At 41.3% G+C, this 20,127-nt stretch overlaps 1 protein-coding gene and 1 long non-coding RNA gene across 2 annotated transcripts; one reads left to right on the top strand and one right to left on the bottom strand.

Annotated features, from left to right (window-relative positions):
* The first annotated feature begins 166 nt into the window (after positions 1-166).
* LOC121895493 lies at positions 167-6,194 on the top strand. Its single transcript, XR_006095783.1, has 4 exons — positions 167-251; positions 4,302-4,424; positions 5,277-5,349; positions 6,027-6,194. It is a non-coding gene; the product is annotated as an uncharacterized LOC121895493 (long non-coding RNA).
* Positions 6,195-9,138: 2,944 nt separating this feature from the next.
* LOC121895456 (potassium voltage-gated channel subfamily A member 3) lies at positions 9,139-15,338 on the bottom strand. Its single transcript, XM_042408616.1, has 3 exons — positions 12,305-15,338; positions 10,449-10,523; positions 9,139-9,154 (listed from the first exon to the last, which is right to left on the bottom strand). Exon 1 carries the CDS (start codon positions 15,208-15,210, stop codon positions 13,615-13,617), a length of 1,596 nt encoding a protein of 531 aa, XP_042264550.1. The 5' UTR covers positions 15,211-15,338; the 3' UTR covers positions 9,139-9,154; positions 10,449-10,523; positions 12,305-13,614.
* Positions 15,339-20,127: the final 4,789 nt, after the last annotated feature.

Consider the following 20,127-nt stretch of genomic DNA (forward strand, 5'->3'; position numbering starts at 1 on the left):
GTTGTGGTGGGAACAAAGTAATTTTCGTGAAAGTAAATCTTAAAATTCTGACATCAGCAAAATGTGACGCCCCCACTTCAGAACAATATGCCGCCGCTGTCAATAACAGCAAAGGTAATCCTCTAGCCTGATATCTGCAGACTTAAAGAAGGGAGGTTGCGGGAGGCGCTGCTGTCAGTATTTCTAGTCGGAAGCGCCCATACATCGGCAGATTTCATCAAAGGCGAAATCACCTGTTTGATCCCAAACAGGTCCGTATTCCACCATTATGTTTTTTTTCATCTGTGCTTTTTAACTCGTTAAAATGTTAATTTTTATTTCATCTCCACGTAAGTTCCACCATCTTTTTTCTAATAGGGAATATCCATATGAATACACCAATGATGCACATTAGTAACAAATGGAGGCTTATGTTCACAACCCATTCCATGGAATAACACGTCCTCTGATGGCGTTTTTAAAAGGTGAAAAACATTTTTTCTCAGAAAATATGTGTCAAAGCAGCCAAGTTCATGCACTGGGGTATTTAAAGATTAAATGGCAGTGTTGTAGTTGATTGATAAGTGCGAGTGAGTTAGTTTGGAGTGGCAGGTGCCAGACATGCTCAAGCCATTTGCAACCCTCTCCTGTGTGGATCATCGACAGTCACAATATACTCCATGCACTAAACAAAGCAACATAGCATTATCTGTTGGACTACAGAATAATTTCAGATAATGGCATGCAGGAATTCACCCTGATTCTCTTGGTGCGCAGACGCATGTATTTGTATCCAGTTTGTCTCCTCTTAAAAGGTGCCTAGAGGTCGTGAGTCCATTCCATCATATCTGTCCTTCTTCCCTTATTTGACTAATATGTCCAGCGGCTGTGTCATCTCATCACGACCAACTGTTTTTGAGCTGCCGGCTCTTCCCATGTCTCTCATATTTCACCATAATTCACCATAGTTGAGCTGCGTGGGCTGCAGTTGGGCATCGCAGCGCATACTAAGAGCTTCTTGCGCGCCTCGCCCCATCCCTCTACGCTCCCCCTTTCCCGACACTCCTGTCCTCACTGCTCCACATTAAAGGGGAAGCATCGCCCACCACAAAGTGGAAACGGGTTTCAGCCAAACATACTCATCTCATGTGAGAATACTTACAAACAAAATGTTTAGAAATATAAACTGATAACAAATACCCCTAAAATATTCTTTGCAGCCTGCCATTTTCCCCTGATGCATCTATAATTGGCAACATAGGCCTACATGATACAATACCTGTAATCATTGTGTGAACAGAACACCAAAGTCCCAGGTCAACTCGTCTGAGCTAAGAGAACAGTAACAAATTGAGTAATTTAAACATCATTCTCCAATATTGTATGTGTTTGTGCTTTATGTTTGCACAAATATGACACTATCTGCTAAAACATATTATGAGTAGCTTTGAAGTATTTTATATAGTTCAATATCACAAATAACAAATTTGCCTCAGGGGGCTTTACAGCCTTTACACACTTTATCCCTAGACTCTCAATTTGGATAAGGAAATCTCCCCAAAAGAAAGCCATTTAACAGGAAAAATCCCCCTGTGAGGTCCTTAACATTTGCAGAATGTAGAGGCAGGCTTCTACACAGTATAATTTGTCGAGCCATTGATGATGCTCTGATTATTTACAGACCTGTTTACTGTATCACAGTCCACTAATTATTGCCCAGACCAATTAAGCACATGCAGGCACAAATTCACACACACACACACACACAAGACTGATGCTAACAGCTCTTAATGCAATCATAAACTAAAAATTATGGAATTAATGCTGGAGAGTCCAATGATTATTCCCTGCCCTGCTTTCCTCCACTGCTTCAAAGTGGGACAGGTGAAAACCCAGATATGTCTTCAGGCAGAGAGCGGGAATTGCACATGAAAGAAAAAGAGACTCCACAACTCTCCAGAGAATACATGAGGAATACTGCACGTCCTCCCCCATACATTCTCCTTGCTCTGCCATTCTGTACTGCCCAAGGACAGGTTCAACATGATATGCAATCTTACTCCAATCAAAGTGTCAAAATACTGATTAAGATGATGATATGGGACCACAGGGACCACAGCAGTGGCTCACTTTGCACAGAGCTGATAAGCAGTTTTCCACTCTGGCTGAAGGTCTCAATGAGGAGGTATTGACACTCTCACATAAGCAGGCTGATTGATGGCCAGGAACTCTTAAATCCTCATCGTCCAAGAATGTAAATGAAGAGGGACCAATATTAAATGGAGGGCAGTTGAGAGCCCGGCCACCAATATCCAATGCTGGGTGTCAGTAGTGCAATGATTCATCATCCACCACCACATTCTCAACAATTATCTATAACACAATTTTAGTAACAGGATGGAGAAAAGGGCACTTAGAGAATGGGATATATGGGATTGAGTTTGCTGGGATTGGTGGAAGTGTGGGTCATATACTGTATTAAATGTAGTTTCATTTCATTCTTGCAGCTATTCTGCATTAACAATTTTCATATGGTGGCAACATTCACATCACATCTCATATTAAAAGTCAGTCCTCATATGAATGAACATTCTTATGATGGTCAAGGCAAATGGCCATCCACGTAGAGCCCGGTTCTCCTTGAGGTTTCTTCCTGTTAAAGGGGAGTTTTTCCTTGTTGGGTTTCTATAAATTATAGAGTACGGTCTTGACCTGCTCTATGTGGAAAGTGCCCTGAGATAACTTTTGTTATGATTTGACTCTATATAAATAAAATTGAGTTGAAAAAAAAAAAATCCCTGACCTCAACCAACTGGTTTTAGTTGCACACTCTAAACCATTCTATAACCTTACGATTCCCGAAAAATCCCTTTACAGCTGCCATGCCACAGGGATTTTTTGGCAGATACATGCAATAAAAATATTCTGTTGGATACACTGAAGAAAATGTTCAGCTTCGGATTTTGCCAAAAACATATTTAAAGATCCCCTCCAGGCATGTATTAAGAAATATAAAAATATGCTTTGGATAAAGTCAAAAGTCAAAGTAAAATTTATTTATAGAGCACATTTAAAAAGAACAGGTGTTGACCAAAGTGCTTGACTAAAGTGAATACTGATTTGTTTCTGAAATGGCTTTTCCTCAAAGGTTCAATTACCTTGTTAAAATCCTCAAAATGAATTCTGCTTCTGCTCCCTCACTGAAAAATCCAGAATATATGAATTTGCAAATATTTTTCATTTCATAATTTTAACTGGAGCACTGGAGGCTTCAAGTTTCCACATCAAATTTGTATAAGTTGCATACTGGCCCATTGGCTTCAAACTAGTTGTGATGTCACAAATCGCACTCATGTACATGCCTTTAAATCAGATTTAAGGTTAGCACAGCAATGAATATGAGAACAGCCTTCCGGTGTCAAATTCTGCACATACACCATTCTGCACAGTGAAGCTCAAACATCCAGGTAAAGTGGCAAGATGAAAAACATTTTTTTGATTAGATGGAAACTTTAAATAACTCAAAAAAAGCTGCATATGAACATAATCTGTGCGAGATACAGTTGATGTTAATAAACTAATCTCTCTAACTCAAGCCATTTGCAGTATACTCTGTCTTGTAGAAATAGTTTTACTGGAAGCTGATCAGCTGTTTTGAGGGCCATTAACCCTCCAACCATTTTAGATCCTAAATTCTGTCTCCAGTTCCTTCTTGTATTCAGGTTGTGCCAAGTCTCAGCAGGATGGAACCATTGATTCTGTTTTATGTTCAGCCAAGCAGACCAGATGGAACCTCGTGGAGGAACTTAAGAATGTTTTCCAACTAATGACCCCACATGGCTGCAGTAACCGTGTGTGAGCATTGTTGCTGCAGAGTAGTGTTTTTTACTGTATTAAACATCTTTTTAAAAATGTATTTGGCAATTTTTGCTTTTGCCAGCTGGTGCACTGTAGTGACTGGGCAAGGGCCCCAGACTCAGGGGGAGGTTGAGTATGTCTAGACAGAAATGTATTTGTGGCCTGAGTTTTGTTTGAGCTGTGGACAAGAAAACAGATATTTGTTGTAGATCAAATAATGATGGTCAGGACAGGAAAGTACAGGGAGTGTGCACCATGCCCACTTGTGCACATTCAATAAATTTACTGAGAGAATAAATAAACTTCTGATCATTTACATTCATGAATTTCTCTGCAATCCAAGAGAGGACCCACATAAATGGCTCCATTGAGATTTATTGTGAGTGCGATCAGCATGTTTATGTATCAGTGTGTGAGTCAGCAGACCTACTGCACACCTAAAATCTCCACCCTTTTCTATGCAGCAAGACATGTAGAAGAGAGAGAGGGAAAAGGAGAGTGAGAGAAGAGGGCGTTGATCCAACTTATGACAGCAGACTGCAGGGGAGGAGCTTTGTCCTGGATGACCTCTACTGGTGCTGCAGCAGGTGATCACTCATTTACAAGCTACAATACACACACACACACACACACACACACACACACACACACACACACACACACACACACACGGATGTAATACACAACATGTGCATGCAAAAAAGTTGTACCATAGGGTTAGGGTTAGGGTTAGGGTTACCCTAATCCTAACCCTAACTGCACATGTTTCTGTAAAGTAAAAACATATGTGTAAGAAAAATTGATATGCTAACATACACACGCACACATGCTTGGATAGTGTCACACTAGCTGCATGTGCTTCCTAGTTGATCTTTTGATTTTTTATCAAACTGTATACAACTTAAATGGAGAATGGGGAAACTTAACCAAGTGCATACTCATGCATAAAGTGGCATTAATGATGACACCTGCGTTGTTACACACCTCATATGGCTAAATTACAATTTAGTTTCTCCCTGAGCGACAGTTCCAAATGCCATCATAACCTTTCATTTCACTATGAACAAATGAAATCCCTCTTTCTCTTCTTAATTCATTATGACATTTATTAAAATAGTGCTCCTACAACAGGCATTGGATTCAAGGAGGGAGCCTCCTCCTCGATGACAACCAGCTAAGTAACTTAATTACAACATCAGCTTACATTGACCCCTCATCCTTTTTTTCCCCCTACATTTTCTCCCCTCACTCCTCTCTCTTTCTCTGTATGTCTCCCACTGGGGTCCCTCTGTATTTATAGATTGCCCTTGGAAGTTCTCTACCTGCCTGTTGAGAGCAGCCAGGCTGTTGATGATCATTGCTTTCATGGTGTTCTTACCAGGAGTATAGTACTCCGCTATTGATTCTGGATGTGGTTTCACTTTCTGCTGTTTTCTCAGCCTAAGAAAACAAGGAAAAATCAATGAGAGCCTAACTGCCCTGGATGTGTGGCTTAGCTAAAAGAGGAAACTTGTGAGTATATTAAAGATGTTAATACTGCATGAGTACGTATATATGGCAGAATTCATATTAAATATACATTATATACAAAGATCTCTTTGCTTACACATCCACTGAATGTGCAGTGACACTGAGGGAAATCTCCCCTAGCAAACGTTCTCTTCCCACAATGCAGGCAGCGGTAAAGTGCTGGCTGTCTGGTCAGTTCAATCAACTCAACAGTTAATGTATACGAGCCACAGCCTGACAGCCACAAGCATCAGCTACCAATCTCTCTCTCTCTCTCTCTCTCTGTGACTCATGTGACAGCGACTTTTGGGAACATGTGGTAATATTGTGTCAGACCCAGCATTAATCCCTGGGGGAAGACAACACCTGACTCCAGAGCAATGATACGAAACAAAAGAGGAAATGGTTGAAATTAGGTCGGAAAGAGCAGATATATGTCACAAAGAAGAAGATGACTGGGAGAGGGAGTCAGGGGAGTAACATAGTCAGCAGGAAATGTAGTTAAAGGTGTGCAGAAAATGAAAATGAAGGGGAGGGATGGAACAATAACGGTGGAGAGGGTAGCAGATAAAGGTCACAGTGACAGAGTGATGAGTCATCCAGTAGAGCACAGCAGCATCTCTCTCTCCCTCTGTTTTGTACTATAACCCTCTCTGCCATCTGTCTGTTTGTTTTGACAGCATAAATGGAGATGACTGGCAGCAGATCACCCCTTCCACCAGCTAGAAAAAACAAAATGCATCTTAACATCTGGGTCTGAACTATGCTGCATATATTATTTTCAATGTGTTTGTTTGCATTGAGTGTGTGTATGTGTATGTCTGAGACTGTCTTGTGTGTGTGTGTGTGTGTGTGTGTGTGTGTGTGTGTGTGTGTGTGTGTGTGTGTGTGTGTCTTTGCATATAGAGCATATATCTGGATGGGAGTCCCGCCTTGTCTTCTACGCCTGTGGCTGAAAACTGGAACTGATCAGCCAATAAGCATCCAGGAATAATCTCATTTTTGTGGGAGCACTAGCAACAGCATCATCATCCTTAGCAACAATATATGCTTGCGCTGCCAATACTGTGGCTCTGCTGGTGAATGTGGAAATATCACACAATTGAAAAGTCCTAAGAAAAAAAGTAAATCACATGTACAAAAGGTTGAATGTGTGAAGCTGGCAGTTCTAAATGATTAAATCTATGAAAATATGTCATTACACGAATGAGTGAATCAATATATATGTGTGCATGTTCATATAGTAGGCCTATGTTTACAGCATACAGTGTAGCCCAGAGATTAATGGTTTTATCTTATTGCTATCTTTTGTTATGTATGTCAGGAACATAATTAAAACAACATGTTAAGAAGCTAAATTCATTTAAAGATGCTGAAACGCAGGTCTTTTTTAATGTGCCTTGTTTAGCACTTTAAAGTCATTCCATCACACTTTCCTCATTAGCTGTTGTTGGCATTTGGCTCCATAATATCTCTGCTGGCATTGTCTTAACTCCACTTAGACCTGCTGTCAAATGGAGTCCCTGCATGGTGAGACCCAGTCTGCCTGTAGGGCAGTACGCTGTTCCTCTGCCAGAGACACACATATACAATACCCATAAACACACACAGACACAGATGATACACGGCCAACCCCTGCCCTCTCAGAGGCTGTGTGTGTGTTAACGCTGCAGCAGTTGACACTGATACAAACAGCTTAAGTGGTGATCCCTCCAATGCACCTGCAGAGGGCTGTATCTGGTCTGTATGGTCATTCTCTTTATCTTACCAACAACCCTCCCTTGTTGCTATGGAGATTTCCTATTGTAGCGACATGGCTGGTGGTGAGCTTTCATGACATCATATGCAGGTACTTTTTTTTGTGATCTTGAAGGCGGTTGTGTACCTTTCATTAACCTGTTTAACAATAAAAACCAAAGAGAGAGAAAAAGAAAATATCAGGAAAAGAGCCAGAAAACAGTGTAGGATAGATTTGTCCATAATTGTGCTGTACTGGGGAGTATTTAATCTAGAATTACATCTTCACATTCCATCTATGCATCACATAGTTTGATACTCACGGCCACACAAAAGCCGAGGGAGATGGCAGAGTTATTTGCAAGCTGGTGGGCTCACTGGAGCAATAAAGCACACTTGCTCTTGCACAGCATGACAGTGTGATGGCTGTAAACCTCTGCTAGAATGTTAATATTTATCTCCCCGGCAGAGAGATGATGAAGTTTTCCACTGGCTTGGTTATCCTTTTACAGAGAGGTTCCTTTGTTCTGTCTCTTCAGAACTACAGTAGAGATTTCTGCTGTACAAGTGTGTGTGTTTCTCTGTCACCAGCTGTCTAAAGGGCTGCGAGTCAGTGTGGTTTCCCTACTAAAAGACTCACTGTCACAGTCTCTACATGGGAAACACTTGTTAATCAGTGATATTTCCTGTATGTCAACAGCATTTTCTGGATACTAATGCTCCAATTTACTCAGGAAATGAGGACAATATTGAATGATTAAACCATTAAAAATGTGTCACTATTTCTTTTATCATGTGCAAAACCACAGATCATATATTGTATGAGTACTGGAACCACCTGATCTAATGGCTTACTGTAAACAATTTATCATGTTAATGATTAAAATGGAATAGGTTGCTTTTAATGAATAACAACATATTGGAGTGAATAAGAGAAGAGGATTAACTGCACACAAACCACATGGGTTATGTTGTTTCAACCCACTCTGGTCATAGTTGACATGATTGAAACATACTGACTGTACACAGAATAGATAATAAGGTCTATAATAGACCTAGATATTCCCCAAGACATAAGTGAGTAACATTTTCTAGATAATTGAGTGAAAGCAGGCTGCAGCTCCTGTCAAATAAAGACAGTACAACTCATAATCTCTTTATATGAGTCATGTTTAAGACAGCACAGAATAACACAGAACAAATACTGACATACACAGTCTTCCCCTGACAACATTCTGCCCCATCCCAAAAAACACCAGTGCACTCTGGGAAAAAAAAGAGAGCCTTCCACAGGCTTGCGTATACGTGTGCGTGTGTCTGTGTTTGTGTGCATGCCTTTGTATTGTTCTCCATGTGTAGGTCAGGGGAATAGCAGCAACCAGCACATGTATGTACATATGTGTGTGTTTCACATATTAGCAATACAGAGCGCACAGGGCTAACAAAGGCATATGGCTAACAGTCTTTGATTTGTATCACAGTTTCATATCAGCAAATCACGACCGGCCTCAGTTTTTGCCACTTTTGACTGGAAGCAAAAGCTGTTTGTCAGTTATTGTCCGTAATGGAATATCAGTTCCCAGAAACATGAATACAGAATGTAGAAATCCTTGTAAATCCCAGGAATTAAATGTGCTTTACAAAACTGCTGGCTATTTCCTGAATCTGTCCTTTTGAATTTCATAGAGAAAGCAGTATGGTGAAATGTCAGAGTCCGTAACACAGTTCCAGCTGAATTCTGTCACTGCCTGAATCACATTTGATCCTGTGATCCACTCACAGTGCGTTAACTCCAGAACAGAAGCAGTCATAAAACTGCGGCTACAAAACCATAAGTGGAGTATTTACAACTGTTATTTTTGTTAATTCTTGCATTTCCTGAATTTTGGATTGAGTGGTGATCCACTGGAGGGGGAGAACTGCTAGGCACATCTTTTTAGAAGTCCAGGTTTGAAGACACCAGTCAGGAGGAAGAGGGCAAGGGGAAGAAAAATTGATCCAGTGGGAGTTCTGTCTCAATTCTTAACTTTGGCCCATCTGGCCCAACAGGAAGACCAGAGTTATAGCATCCCTAAGGAGAAAAAAGGGTCACTGCAGGTTAATGTGCTATTAATCTTTATCAGATACTGTAAGTTCACAATTTTTTAAGTCTGTTTTAAAGCAATATTCAAGCTCAAATAGATTTTTATTACCATTACCGTTATTACCGTATGGAGGAAACCTCCTTAGTCAAATCAACCAGATGTCTTTCAACGTTATCGTCTTTTTTGTACCAAATTCCCTCTTTTTGTTACTATACTTCTGCTGCAGCTCAATATGGAGACACTGTCCGAGGAAACACAAAGAGGGAATTTTATACTAAAACAAATGTAACTTTGGAAGATATCCACTTCATTTGTCTCACTCAGATGGCTGAAAGTTATCTTTTACAGTTTTTCTTGATTGCTAAGACGCATTTCTTGAAATTATGCTCCATTTCCCAAAACTCTTGTTTAACTGCACACTCATCTTCACTAACTTCAAATTTCCATGTCAAAACCAAACTCTCCACTCAAAACCATGTAATCTTACATCTAAACCAAACTTTGCCTTCAGAAATGACACAAAAGCCATCAAATACACACACATACACACTACAAAATAGCTGGTTACACACTGGTGAGATCAATTCAAAACACTACAGTAAAAACCTGTAACTGCAATGAATCATGGTGCTTATGATTTTCCCCCTAGAACAACTTCTTTACATGATGAACTGTATTCTTTACATGAATACAGTAAAATCATTTTCATGTATTTACCAGTATAAACCAATAGAATCCATTGTTTGTGGATCCATTGTTCCAAATCAAGTGAAATGACCCATGGCCCTTTTATCTATCTATCCTGAGCTTCTGATTGGTGTGTGAACAGTTTTGACTCTTAGTGTTTCCACCTGCAGAATTGGGTTGGGTTAATTGGGTTCCAGCTGTGATGACTTGAGTTAATGATATTGAATGCCAGTGATTTCTAAATGAGCACATTTGAGCACATGAGTGAAAACGGGAATGGTGTTTATAGTTTTTGGAAATGGGTCTGTCTTTTGGTAGATGGCGTCATGGTTTAGGATTTTTAGTTAACTGTCCCAGTCATAGTGTGTAAGCGATTGAGAAAAACTGCAATAGCCAGAATAAACAGGATGAATGATTACAGTGAGCAAAACATCTTTCAGTGTTCATATGGGACTGTTGTTTTAAGACGGACTTTAAAAAATTGTGAACCTATCCTTTAATAATGAGAAAACCGTTATCAGTGATTTTCAGTGAATGTTAATTGAAGTTCAGTCATGTCATATTGACTCTCCTTATCAAATATAGTCTATTAACCTGTATGGGAGGCTGTCTGATTGGGGTCATCGGGGGTTCCAGGAGGTCTGAGAAGAAAAATGGAACAGCTTTCACCTGAGAGAGTAAAAGGGGAGGAGGAGGAGGGTAGGGAAAAGAACAAGCACAATTGTTAGAGTCGGACAGTGCGGCCAGACCCATCACACAGCTCAGTGGTCTTGTTGACAACACAAGGCTGCTCCGCTTCTCCCCGCTGTCTCATTACCATTCATGCAAAAATCAAACTGTAAACACTGTCAGCTCAAGAGGAGAGGAGAGAAACTCAATTACTGCAAAGTACTCTGTACAAGCTAAATGCCTACACTACAGTAAATTTAAAGAAACAAGAGCAAATGTAAGGAGAAAAAAGTGTGAAACTCAAGTGAGCTGTGGAGATGCACATCAGGAGAGGTGGACAGAATAAGAATTGAAAAGATGAGTATGCATGGTAATGTATTATGTCAGTGTTTTTGTCTCTTTTCCAATCCATCCTGCCAATTCCCATGAGAATAGCTTCCAGACTGACCAATCTTATTAGATGACAAACAAGTAGCTCTTGTCTCCTGGATAATATATCTCTGATCAATAGACCAGTGTTTCTCCTCGTTGGAGCTTTTTGTTCGACCTGAGAAATGAGCAAGCCATTTAACTGATGACCAGTATGGAGGTTTTCACTTAAAAATATGAAGTCAAGGTCAAGGGTCAACATGGAAAGGAATAATCGATGAAGAGGTCATTCTGTGGGACCTCCCACTTTGCCTTCAGGATAAGCTGGCTAATGAGAATGACCTTGTTATCACTCAACCATGACTGGAGAGGCGTAAGTATTATTACTCTAGTACCATACAAATGCAAGTGCACACACATGGTTGCTTGATAGATTCCCCATCCTGTCTTTTAAATTTCTTATGTCCTTCGCACCATCGTCTCTGTTTCAGTTAGAATAATCACATTCAGGGAGGACACTGAACATAAATTTAGGCATACAGTTAATCTGCAGTGATAGAAGTGCAGCAGTTTCAAAGAGAAGACTGTGGTGCAAGAAAAAAGGCGAGGTGGTGGCTCACACTGTGGCCGAGAGAATTTTCAACCCAATTCACACACTAATATAAACAAATTATAATATATTGTTTTTTTAGCTCATACAATACATAATAAAACCTGCACAAAAGAAAATACTCTCTTGTGTATTCATTTGACAAAGCAGAGGTAAGAAACAGTAAAGTATCCAATAGTGATACAAGTATCAAACCATAGTCTAAAGGTTATTTGACCTCTGTGTCTCTGTGTTGTCATTGGCAAAAGAAGACAGAGGTCACAAAGCCACCTGTTCTGTTAGTAGGGGATGGTGGCCACCTGGGGGCAGCGCTGAGACACGCAGGGTGGGCACGCTGTAGGTGCCCATTTCATGCCTCATTTTATAGACAAAGTCAGCTGAAGGTGAAAGACAACCTGGGAACACTACATGAACCTATATAATGTACACAGTCAGGATGATGGAGATGTAAACATGTACACATCTGCAGCTGGTTAGACATCACTGTATTGTTAAGGATTAACATGAAAAACTAAAAGAGAGAAAGAAAGAAAGAAAAAGAAACAAAACTAGCTATAAAACGCATATTTGTACTACAGTGTTTTGGTCTGCACCTGAGAGTCGAGGTCATGTCATTTCAATAAGGTGCATTCTCTTGAGAGTAATTCTCTAGATTGGGAATCAAGTCAATATCGGCTCTGCCTGAATTGACAGGTCTATAAAACACTTATGTAAATCTACAAACAGTAAAAACGCTGGTCTCATGGCTACAGGCAAAAGAGTAATTCACAAGGAGACGGGCACGACAGTGCTCAGAACTTACCAATGTTATCAGTGGGAGAACAGCAGCCTCTGCTGATAGCCCGCAGTAGCGCACTCAGGACAGCCAGACACAATGTGCTCCCAGTCCATTCATAATTCCTTATGCTCTGCCTCTCCTTCCGCTTCTCGGGTTTAGCACCAGTTGAGCCTGGTTCGTTTTTTTGGGGGGGCAGTACATGGTGGCAATTTAATAACAGACCTCCTTACTCCAATTTGTCTTTGGGTCAATGTAAATCACTGAGTGGGCTCGTTGATTGGCGATAGTGGCGCTGGCATGCTTTGGCTTGTATTTTACGCACGCAGAGTGATGCGCACGTGATGACAAAACAGTCTTATTACAGACTGGAGACAAGCTATTTAGATGATAATCTTCAATATAGCTTCCAAGCCATCTGGGAGGTTACTGTGGAAACAGAGGAGCCATGGCAACGGTGACTGGGGTTACCGAGGAAACGACCGTCGCCATGGAGACTGCATCACAGCGGGCTATATTTGAGGCATCCAAAGAAAAGCGCGCTCCATCTTTGATCGCTGTATGTGTGCGTGAAAGAGCTCTGTGTTGCTCCTCTCTCACGTGTGTCTTGCGTCGATAATGACACACTGACAGACGGCTGGCCCCTGTGTTTACATGGTGCCGTTTACGCATTAAATAGCTACCAGGACAGTTAATATCAAGGAATTATAGGGGATTGATTTTAAAGACAGTAGCATTTGGACTAGACTTTAACGCACAATAAAGGCAGAGCACAGAACGGTCTAATTGAGATAATATATGCTGAACTGTGTTTTTAATACATTACATGTGTTTAAACACACACACATATTTAAATGATTCTGAATATTATACACAGGCTATGACTGACGAATCACGACTCATAACGCATGTTAATACAATGTGAGTGTCCTTCGAGTATAGCATACATTTGCAGTCATCTTTCACAGTTATAAAGCGTCTATTTCTACCTGTTGTGATAATATACTGGCTATTGCACAATGCACAACAGGTCAATTCCCCCACTCAGAAAGGAATAGCAGGCCTAATACTTTAAGGAGCTCTTTCTCTCCAGGCGCGAATGGAAGAGAATTATGAATTCAGATCACTGAAATGAAAAATCCTGATTCTTTGAATGGAGCACAAAGCAGCGTCTCTGAACAGACAGGGTTTGCTCTTTCTTTTTCTCTCTCTCTTTATTCCTTTTTTTCTTAATCTGATCTACCACTGCTTCAACACACTGGTGCGCAACAACAGAACCAGCTGTGTGTTGACACATCACCCATTTCCTGTGTTCAGGGCCATGAGACTAATACTGGCTACACGTCGGTGAAAATCTTTTTGTTTATGTTCACACAATTCTGCGAGTTGTTCTGTGTGTTGGTGGGGAAGTTGGGCTGCTGTTTGAACGCGCTGTTGATCCCATGTTCCTCTATCACCATATACTCGCTCTTGCTGAGTGAGGATGAGGAGCGAGTCTTCCTCAGCTCCTCTGTGTCTGCCAGAGGCTGACAGCTGCCCACGTGCAGGTATTGTGCCTGCTCCTCGCCCTCAGTCTCTCTGTGGTAGAAGTAGTTGAAATTGGAGACAATGACAGGTACAGGCAGAGCAATGGTCAGCACACCGGCGATTGCGCACAGAGACCCCACAATCTTCCCCCCGATTGTCACGGGGTGCATGTCCCCGTAGCCCACGGTGGTCATGGTGACAACAGCCCACCAGAATGCGTCCGGGATGCTGTTGAAACCCGAATCTGGGTCGTCTGCCTCAGCAAAGTAGACAGCACTGGAGAAGAGGATGACACCGATGAATAGGAAGAAGATGAGCAGGCCCAGTTCACGCATACTGGCCTTTAGAGTCTGTCCTAAAATCTGAAGCCCCTTGGAGTGACGCGAGAGTTTGAAGATGCGAAACACCCGAACAAGCCTAATTACGCGCAGAATGGCTAATGACATGGCCTGCTGTCCATTTCCTTGCCTCTCTGCCAGCTCTGTACCCAGGGTGATGAAATAGGGGATGATGGCCACGATGTCAATAATGTTCATAATGTTTTTTGAGAACGTGGCTTTACTCGGGCATGCAAAGAAGCGCACCAGCAGCTCGAAGGAGAACCAGATGATACACAACGTCTCCACCACGAAGAATGGGTCAGAGAAGGGGCTGATGAAATATGGGAGTGTGCCATTTATCACAGGCGCAATAGTTATCGGATCCCTATTCTCGTCCCTGAACTCCGGCAATGTCTCTAAGCAGAAGATGACAATGGAGATGAGAATGACCAGGACAGACACTATCGCTATGCCCCGGGCGGGACCCGAGCTCTCTGGGTATTCAAAAAGCAGCCACACCTGTCTTTGAAATTCATTATCTGGCAAAGGCCGTTCCTCCTCCTTTATGAAGCCCTCATCCTCTCTGAACTTCTCCATAGCCTCCTCACCCAGCTCATAGAAGCGGATCTCCTCAGAAAAAATGTCAATGGGCACGTTTACGGGTCTTCTGATGCGCCCACCAGACTGGTAGTAATACAGAATGGCATCAAAACTGGGTCGGTTCCGATCGAAAAAGTACTCGTTCCTGAGAGGATCAAAGTACCTCATTCTCTTCTTGGGGTCCCCCAGCAACGTCTCTGGAAACTGCGAGAGAGTCTTGAGTTGTGTCTCGAAGCGTAACCCTGAGATGTTGATAACCACCCTCTCGCAGCATTCGTGATCCGGTTCATAACGGTCCAGAGAGTGGTGGCCCGGGAGAGCCGCAGACTCTTCCAGCATGTTGTCACACGCCACAACCGTCATCACGTCGGCCTCTGTCTCGGTGTATCCGTGGTTCACCAGGTTGTCGCCCCGGGTTTTGGTTGCGCTCGGCGGGGGTGATTGTAGGAGGCTGAGGTGGTCGTCCATGCGCGGATGAAGACGCATACAGGGGCGGCCGCCTCGCCCCCTCCGCGAACCCCGGTCAACCACAGCCGCCGCCACAGCCTAGTCTCCTCCACCGTCTCTCTCTCTCTCTTCCTGCTCTTCACTTTCACTCTCTATCGTTGCTGTTCCCGCCCACGGCGAAGATCTGGGTTTATAAACAGGCCTTTCACCCGCCCACAGCGCGCCAGCGCTGGGTACCTTTCCCGTCTTCCTCCAATCGCAGGACGCACCGATGTACACAAGAAGCAACAGACGAGCGTCATTCAACACCATCGTTTGGGCGTGCCCGCCTTGCTTTGCCCCTCTCTCCGTCTTGTAGACACGCGCTCATGCACACACACACTTAGGAGAGTCCAAACAATCTCATTTTTAAACAAGGTCATTGCCCACAGACAGGACATTTTCAAATGGGCTACTCATAAATATGTCAGAGCCTAATTTTTCCAGGGCAGACGCACCAGCATTACCTTTTGTTACAGCTTTAGTTCATTCAAAAAACGAATTTGGGTGTGCCATGGCACAATTGAATGGAGGTGGAATACAGTTCATAATACTATCGTTACTTTCTTAATTACGCACAAAGAAATCTTGTTGGAATGATTGCCATCCCACCTGAAAGCTGAAGTGTTTGATCCCTGCGTCCCAGGGGAAAGTGGCGATGGTACGTGTTCAAGTGAAGAGGAACAAAAAGGGAGGGCAGGGATGGAAAAGGGAAAGAGAAGAAAAAGATCGAACAGGTCGGTGTAAGAGAAAATGTGTTGCTCACATAAGAGCAATATGAAAAAGAATGAATGAACTACCACGTCCTATATGTCATATAGACATAATAATGATCATGGTATCGTGGGCACACATAGACACTAACCCCATATAATATTTAAGGACTAATATGGTGAATATCAAAAGGGCAAATACAGGAGCATCACAGAGAGAGACAAAGAGAGAGGGAGAGAGAGAGAGAGAGAGTGAGAGAGAGAGAGAGAGAGATTCCCGTTTTTCTCACCTGAAACGTGACGAGTTTTTGTTCGCACAGATTACAAGCTCCGCTTTGCTCATTGGTGATGTTTATCCTACTTTACAAACATATGGAATGAATTTAATGATATTCGCTGCCAAAAATGACCAGGCATTTTTGCCACTTGACAAGTGACCAAAGATGTCATCATTAATACAAGACGAAACTTATAAAAATGAATAACAATGATTCATCACAGGCAGATAGTCTGGTGAAGTATCAAATAGATTAATACATTGTTTTAGAAATCAGTTTCTGATCCGCCTGTCTCTACAGATTATCCAATACTAGTTTGGTTTTCAAAATTCACTGTCCAGTCACGGGGAATTTGTGAACCCCAGGGGGCTGCTGTCCGAGGTGCTGAAATGAAAAACCAATGAAAACTACCACAAACTAAGAATCTTTTTATATTTCTGAGGTAAAGCTTTCTGCAGGCAGAAACAATCTCATTGGTTGGTTCATATCCGAGGATCCAAAGCACTTCAGCAAATACAATAAAACCTAGTAAAAGACAAGAGGTCATACAGATGGCAATCGATATTATGAAGTCTGGCCATTGGCTGCAATTGGTGATCTCCACTAGTTAGCCAAGCCGATCATACATTCTGTGGTCATGTATTAACTGGGGAAAACACTTTCTTATATGGCACCCTTTATAAAGGGTTTATAAACCCAAAGAGCCTAACACTGCCTAACAACTCAAAGGTTGTTCTTATTCATGGATTATAACTGATCTATAAAGCATTATAAAAGGGTGCCATATTATTAAGTGGTCCCAAAAAGTCATTGTTATTTCTATTTGTATTTCTGCATTGTATTGCCAAGTCAATAGCTACTGCTCGGGGAAAAAAATAGCACCACTCATTAAGGTTCAACTCAATAATATCATTATTTTGCCTCCAGAGTTGCTCTGCCACCTAGAAATGTTTAAAACTCCAACCTGCCAACTGATGAGATTTTAACCTTTAAACACTATCCATACCTTAATCTGGACATTCAGTGTTTTGGGTTACAAGTGTTTTCTCTTGGCTGCTTCCTGTATGACAGTTCCACTTTTTTGTAGAATGGGAGCATGTTTTTCCTCAACATCCACACAAAAAAATTCACATGTAGGGACAGACTAACTAAAGAAACCCCTCAGTTGCTGGCCTTCAGTGGTTTAAGATGTGCCAGATTTCTTGATCATTTTAAAATGAGAACATTGGTGATGAAATTAGATCATTCACAAATAAACAAATGTTGACCTATATGCGGCCTCCTTCTTTATTCAGAATTTTTGCCAACTGTGAATTTGAGTACCTGTGTGGTCAGTGAAGCACCACCTACACGGGATGCAATGCAAGTAGGGGAAAGTTAGAGGTTTGAGGGGATCTCCCATTATAAATGAGTCTAAAACTTCCTTACAAGGTCAGAGGAAATGAGGACAATCCCCCAAGGTGAGGACATTTGTGCTGGTCCTCACTTCTACAAAGGGCTGCTCTGGGTCTGGGGATAAATGTAGTCAGTAGAAAGTCTTCAAATATAATATTGTTAATGCCAAACACTTGTGTATGCACCCCTGTGTGTGTGTGTGTGGGTGGGTGTAAGTGGGTGGATGGTGGTGGATATGTGAGCTTAGAATAAAATGAGAAAGAGGAAGCCTGAAAGTTGACTTGAATCTGCTCAACAAAGAACATACCAAATCTGTCATAAAACCTCCAGCAGCTCACTTTTAGTCAGCTCCTCTGATGTCTTTCACAGATGGGGTCCACCTTGAAAAAAGTGTGTTTTACTTTCATACTCTGTACATCACAGTAAGGCATGCACACACAAACACACAAACACACACACTCAGACCACATATCAACAAGTGGAGGGAACACAACACCAAAAGGAGGAAGGGAGGAAAGGAGGAAAGGGACCTTGGGCTAATTGTGAGAGATGACTGTGTTAGGCGCTCATGAACATCTGCTTCCTCCAGATTAAATTAAACAAACATTGAATGACCGGACTAATCTGAGAAGTCCCCTATTAACATGGCCAATGTATGTCAATACCCAACCTGACAAATAGAGTCCCACCCTCACACAAAAAACTAGTGTTGTATTTGCACTGTACTTGTAAGGATAGTACAGGTTTACCTTAACTGTGATGACAACTGCTAACCTTTATCCCAACCTAGACCACAATGTAATGCTGCAGTTACTTTTTAGATACTACCACAGGGGGGCACCAATTGTGGTTTTTGCATTTAGAAAATGGATGGGAAGCGAGTCTCCAGAGACACAGACAAATATTCTTTTAACTTTTAGATGCAGTCCAAAAACTTTAATATCTTTCCAATAGACTCTAACTGAACCCAAAATCATGTTAGCTATTTAACTTGTTGTTCATACATTCCCTCATAATTTAGACCTACTCATTAGAATGTCAAATTATTGTTAACCAGCAATTTGTAAGTTATCACATTTACACAAGTACCATACTTAATTACAATTTAGAGGCACTTGTATTTTAATTGAGGACTTTAATTTCCCACCACTTTACACTTCTACCTCACTACATATCAAGGGGAAATATTGTACTTTTTATCCCACTGAATTTATTGTCAGCTGTTTTGATTAGTTACTTTTTAGATAAAGATTTAAAGAGTTTATGAAATACAATGCATTGTTACAGATTAAACAGTATATAACATTGTTAAAATTAGCTTCAACTTGACATGATCCAATATTAAAATGCTGCTTAAATGTGACTTAATAATAATAACCTTTATTGTTGTATGATAATGTAACTCTGACAAAGGCCATTCTCTTGCATAATAGTTATTTATTCATATATTTTTTATTTATTTATTGTGTCAGCCCACATGGACTGACAGGATACCAAAACAGCTGCAGTAGTGAAACATTTGTCAAAAATAGACAAGAACAACACCTTCTTACATTACATTGCAAAAAAAAAAAAAAAAAAGCTTCTGTAACGAGATCTACAAATAAAATAAGCTACAAAAAAGATTCCCTTCCTGAAACACAGCTCAAGTTTTTTTGTAATCATTCATCCAGAAAAAATAATCAGAAATTAAGGAAATTTGATTAAATAGTGTAGCCCTTAAATCATCATGTAATGGACATAATAAATACATTTGATATGGTAAGTACATTTTGTTGATCATACCTATGTAATATTTTGAATGCAGGGCTGTTACTTGTAATGGAGTGTTTATACATTGTGGTATTGCTACTTTTATTAAGATTAAAATTTCAGTGACATTGGTTCCAAAAATGCATTGAAACTGAACTGAGATCTGTTCAACCCAGTACTGGAAGCACAACCCTCTGGTTGTCAGAAACATAAAACGAACAATCTAATAGATACAAGGGGAAGAAATTGAAATTAGTTAAAGGCTGCAGTCACAGTCAGAGTCCTATTCTGGGGCTGAGAGTTTAATTTTTGACAACTCTCTGTGTGAAGAGCCTGTTTTCCTATTGAGGCCACATTGAAGCTGTCTTGTATTAAAAGGGCCAGTTGGTCCACAGGGAAACAGCTCAGGGACAGCCAAAGGGCCTTTTAATGTGGTTTCCACTCTCCATGTTAAATATAGGACCACCCCAACTCCCTTATTAACCTACGAAATTAGGCTACCTTGCACATTGCACTTGAATGCCTGAAACTGGAATGTGGCTGTGTGAAAGGCATTGAAACAGGCCCAGAGAACATGTGAGGGGGAAATGGGTCATTTTTGCAGGAAGAACAGCTCAGCTGGCTGAGGTCATGGACATCTGGTTGCACTTGAGAAAATGGGCTGGTTTGGATCTTCTGTAAGGGATGCACAGCAGTCTCCATTCACACAGTTCCTGGAAAAGGGTGAAGTTAATGTCTTTAAGAGAAAACCAAGCATGTGGATCACGTATCCGGCAACC

The sequence above is a fragment of the Thunnus maccoyii genome, chromosome 4 (assembly GCF_910596095.1).
Source record: "Thunnus maccoyii chromosome 4, fThuMac1.1, whole genome shotgun sequence".
NCBI lineage: Eukaryota > Metazoa > Chordata > Actinopteri > Scombriformes > Scombridae > Thunnus > Thunnus maccoyii.

Bases quoted from the DNA above. Each gene is read 5' to 3' on its own strand.
- LOC121895456 (XM_042408616.1), bottom strand. From the start codon at position 15,210: ATGCGTCTTCATCCGCGCATGGACGACCACCTCAGCCTCCTACAATCA.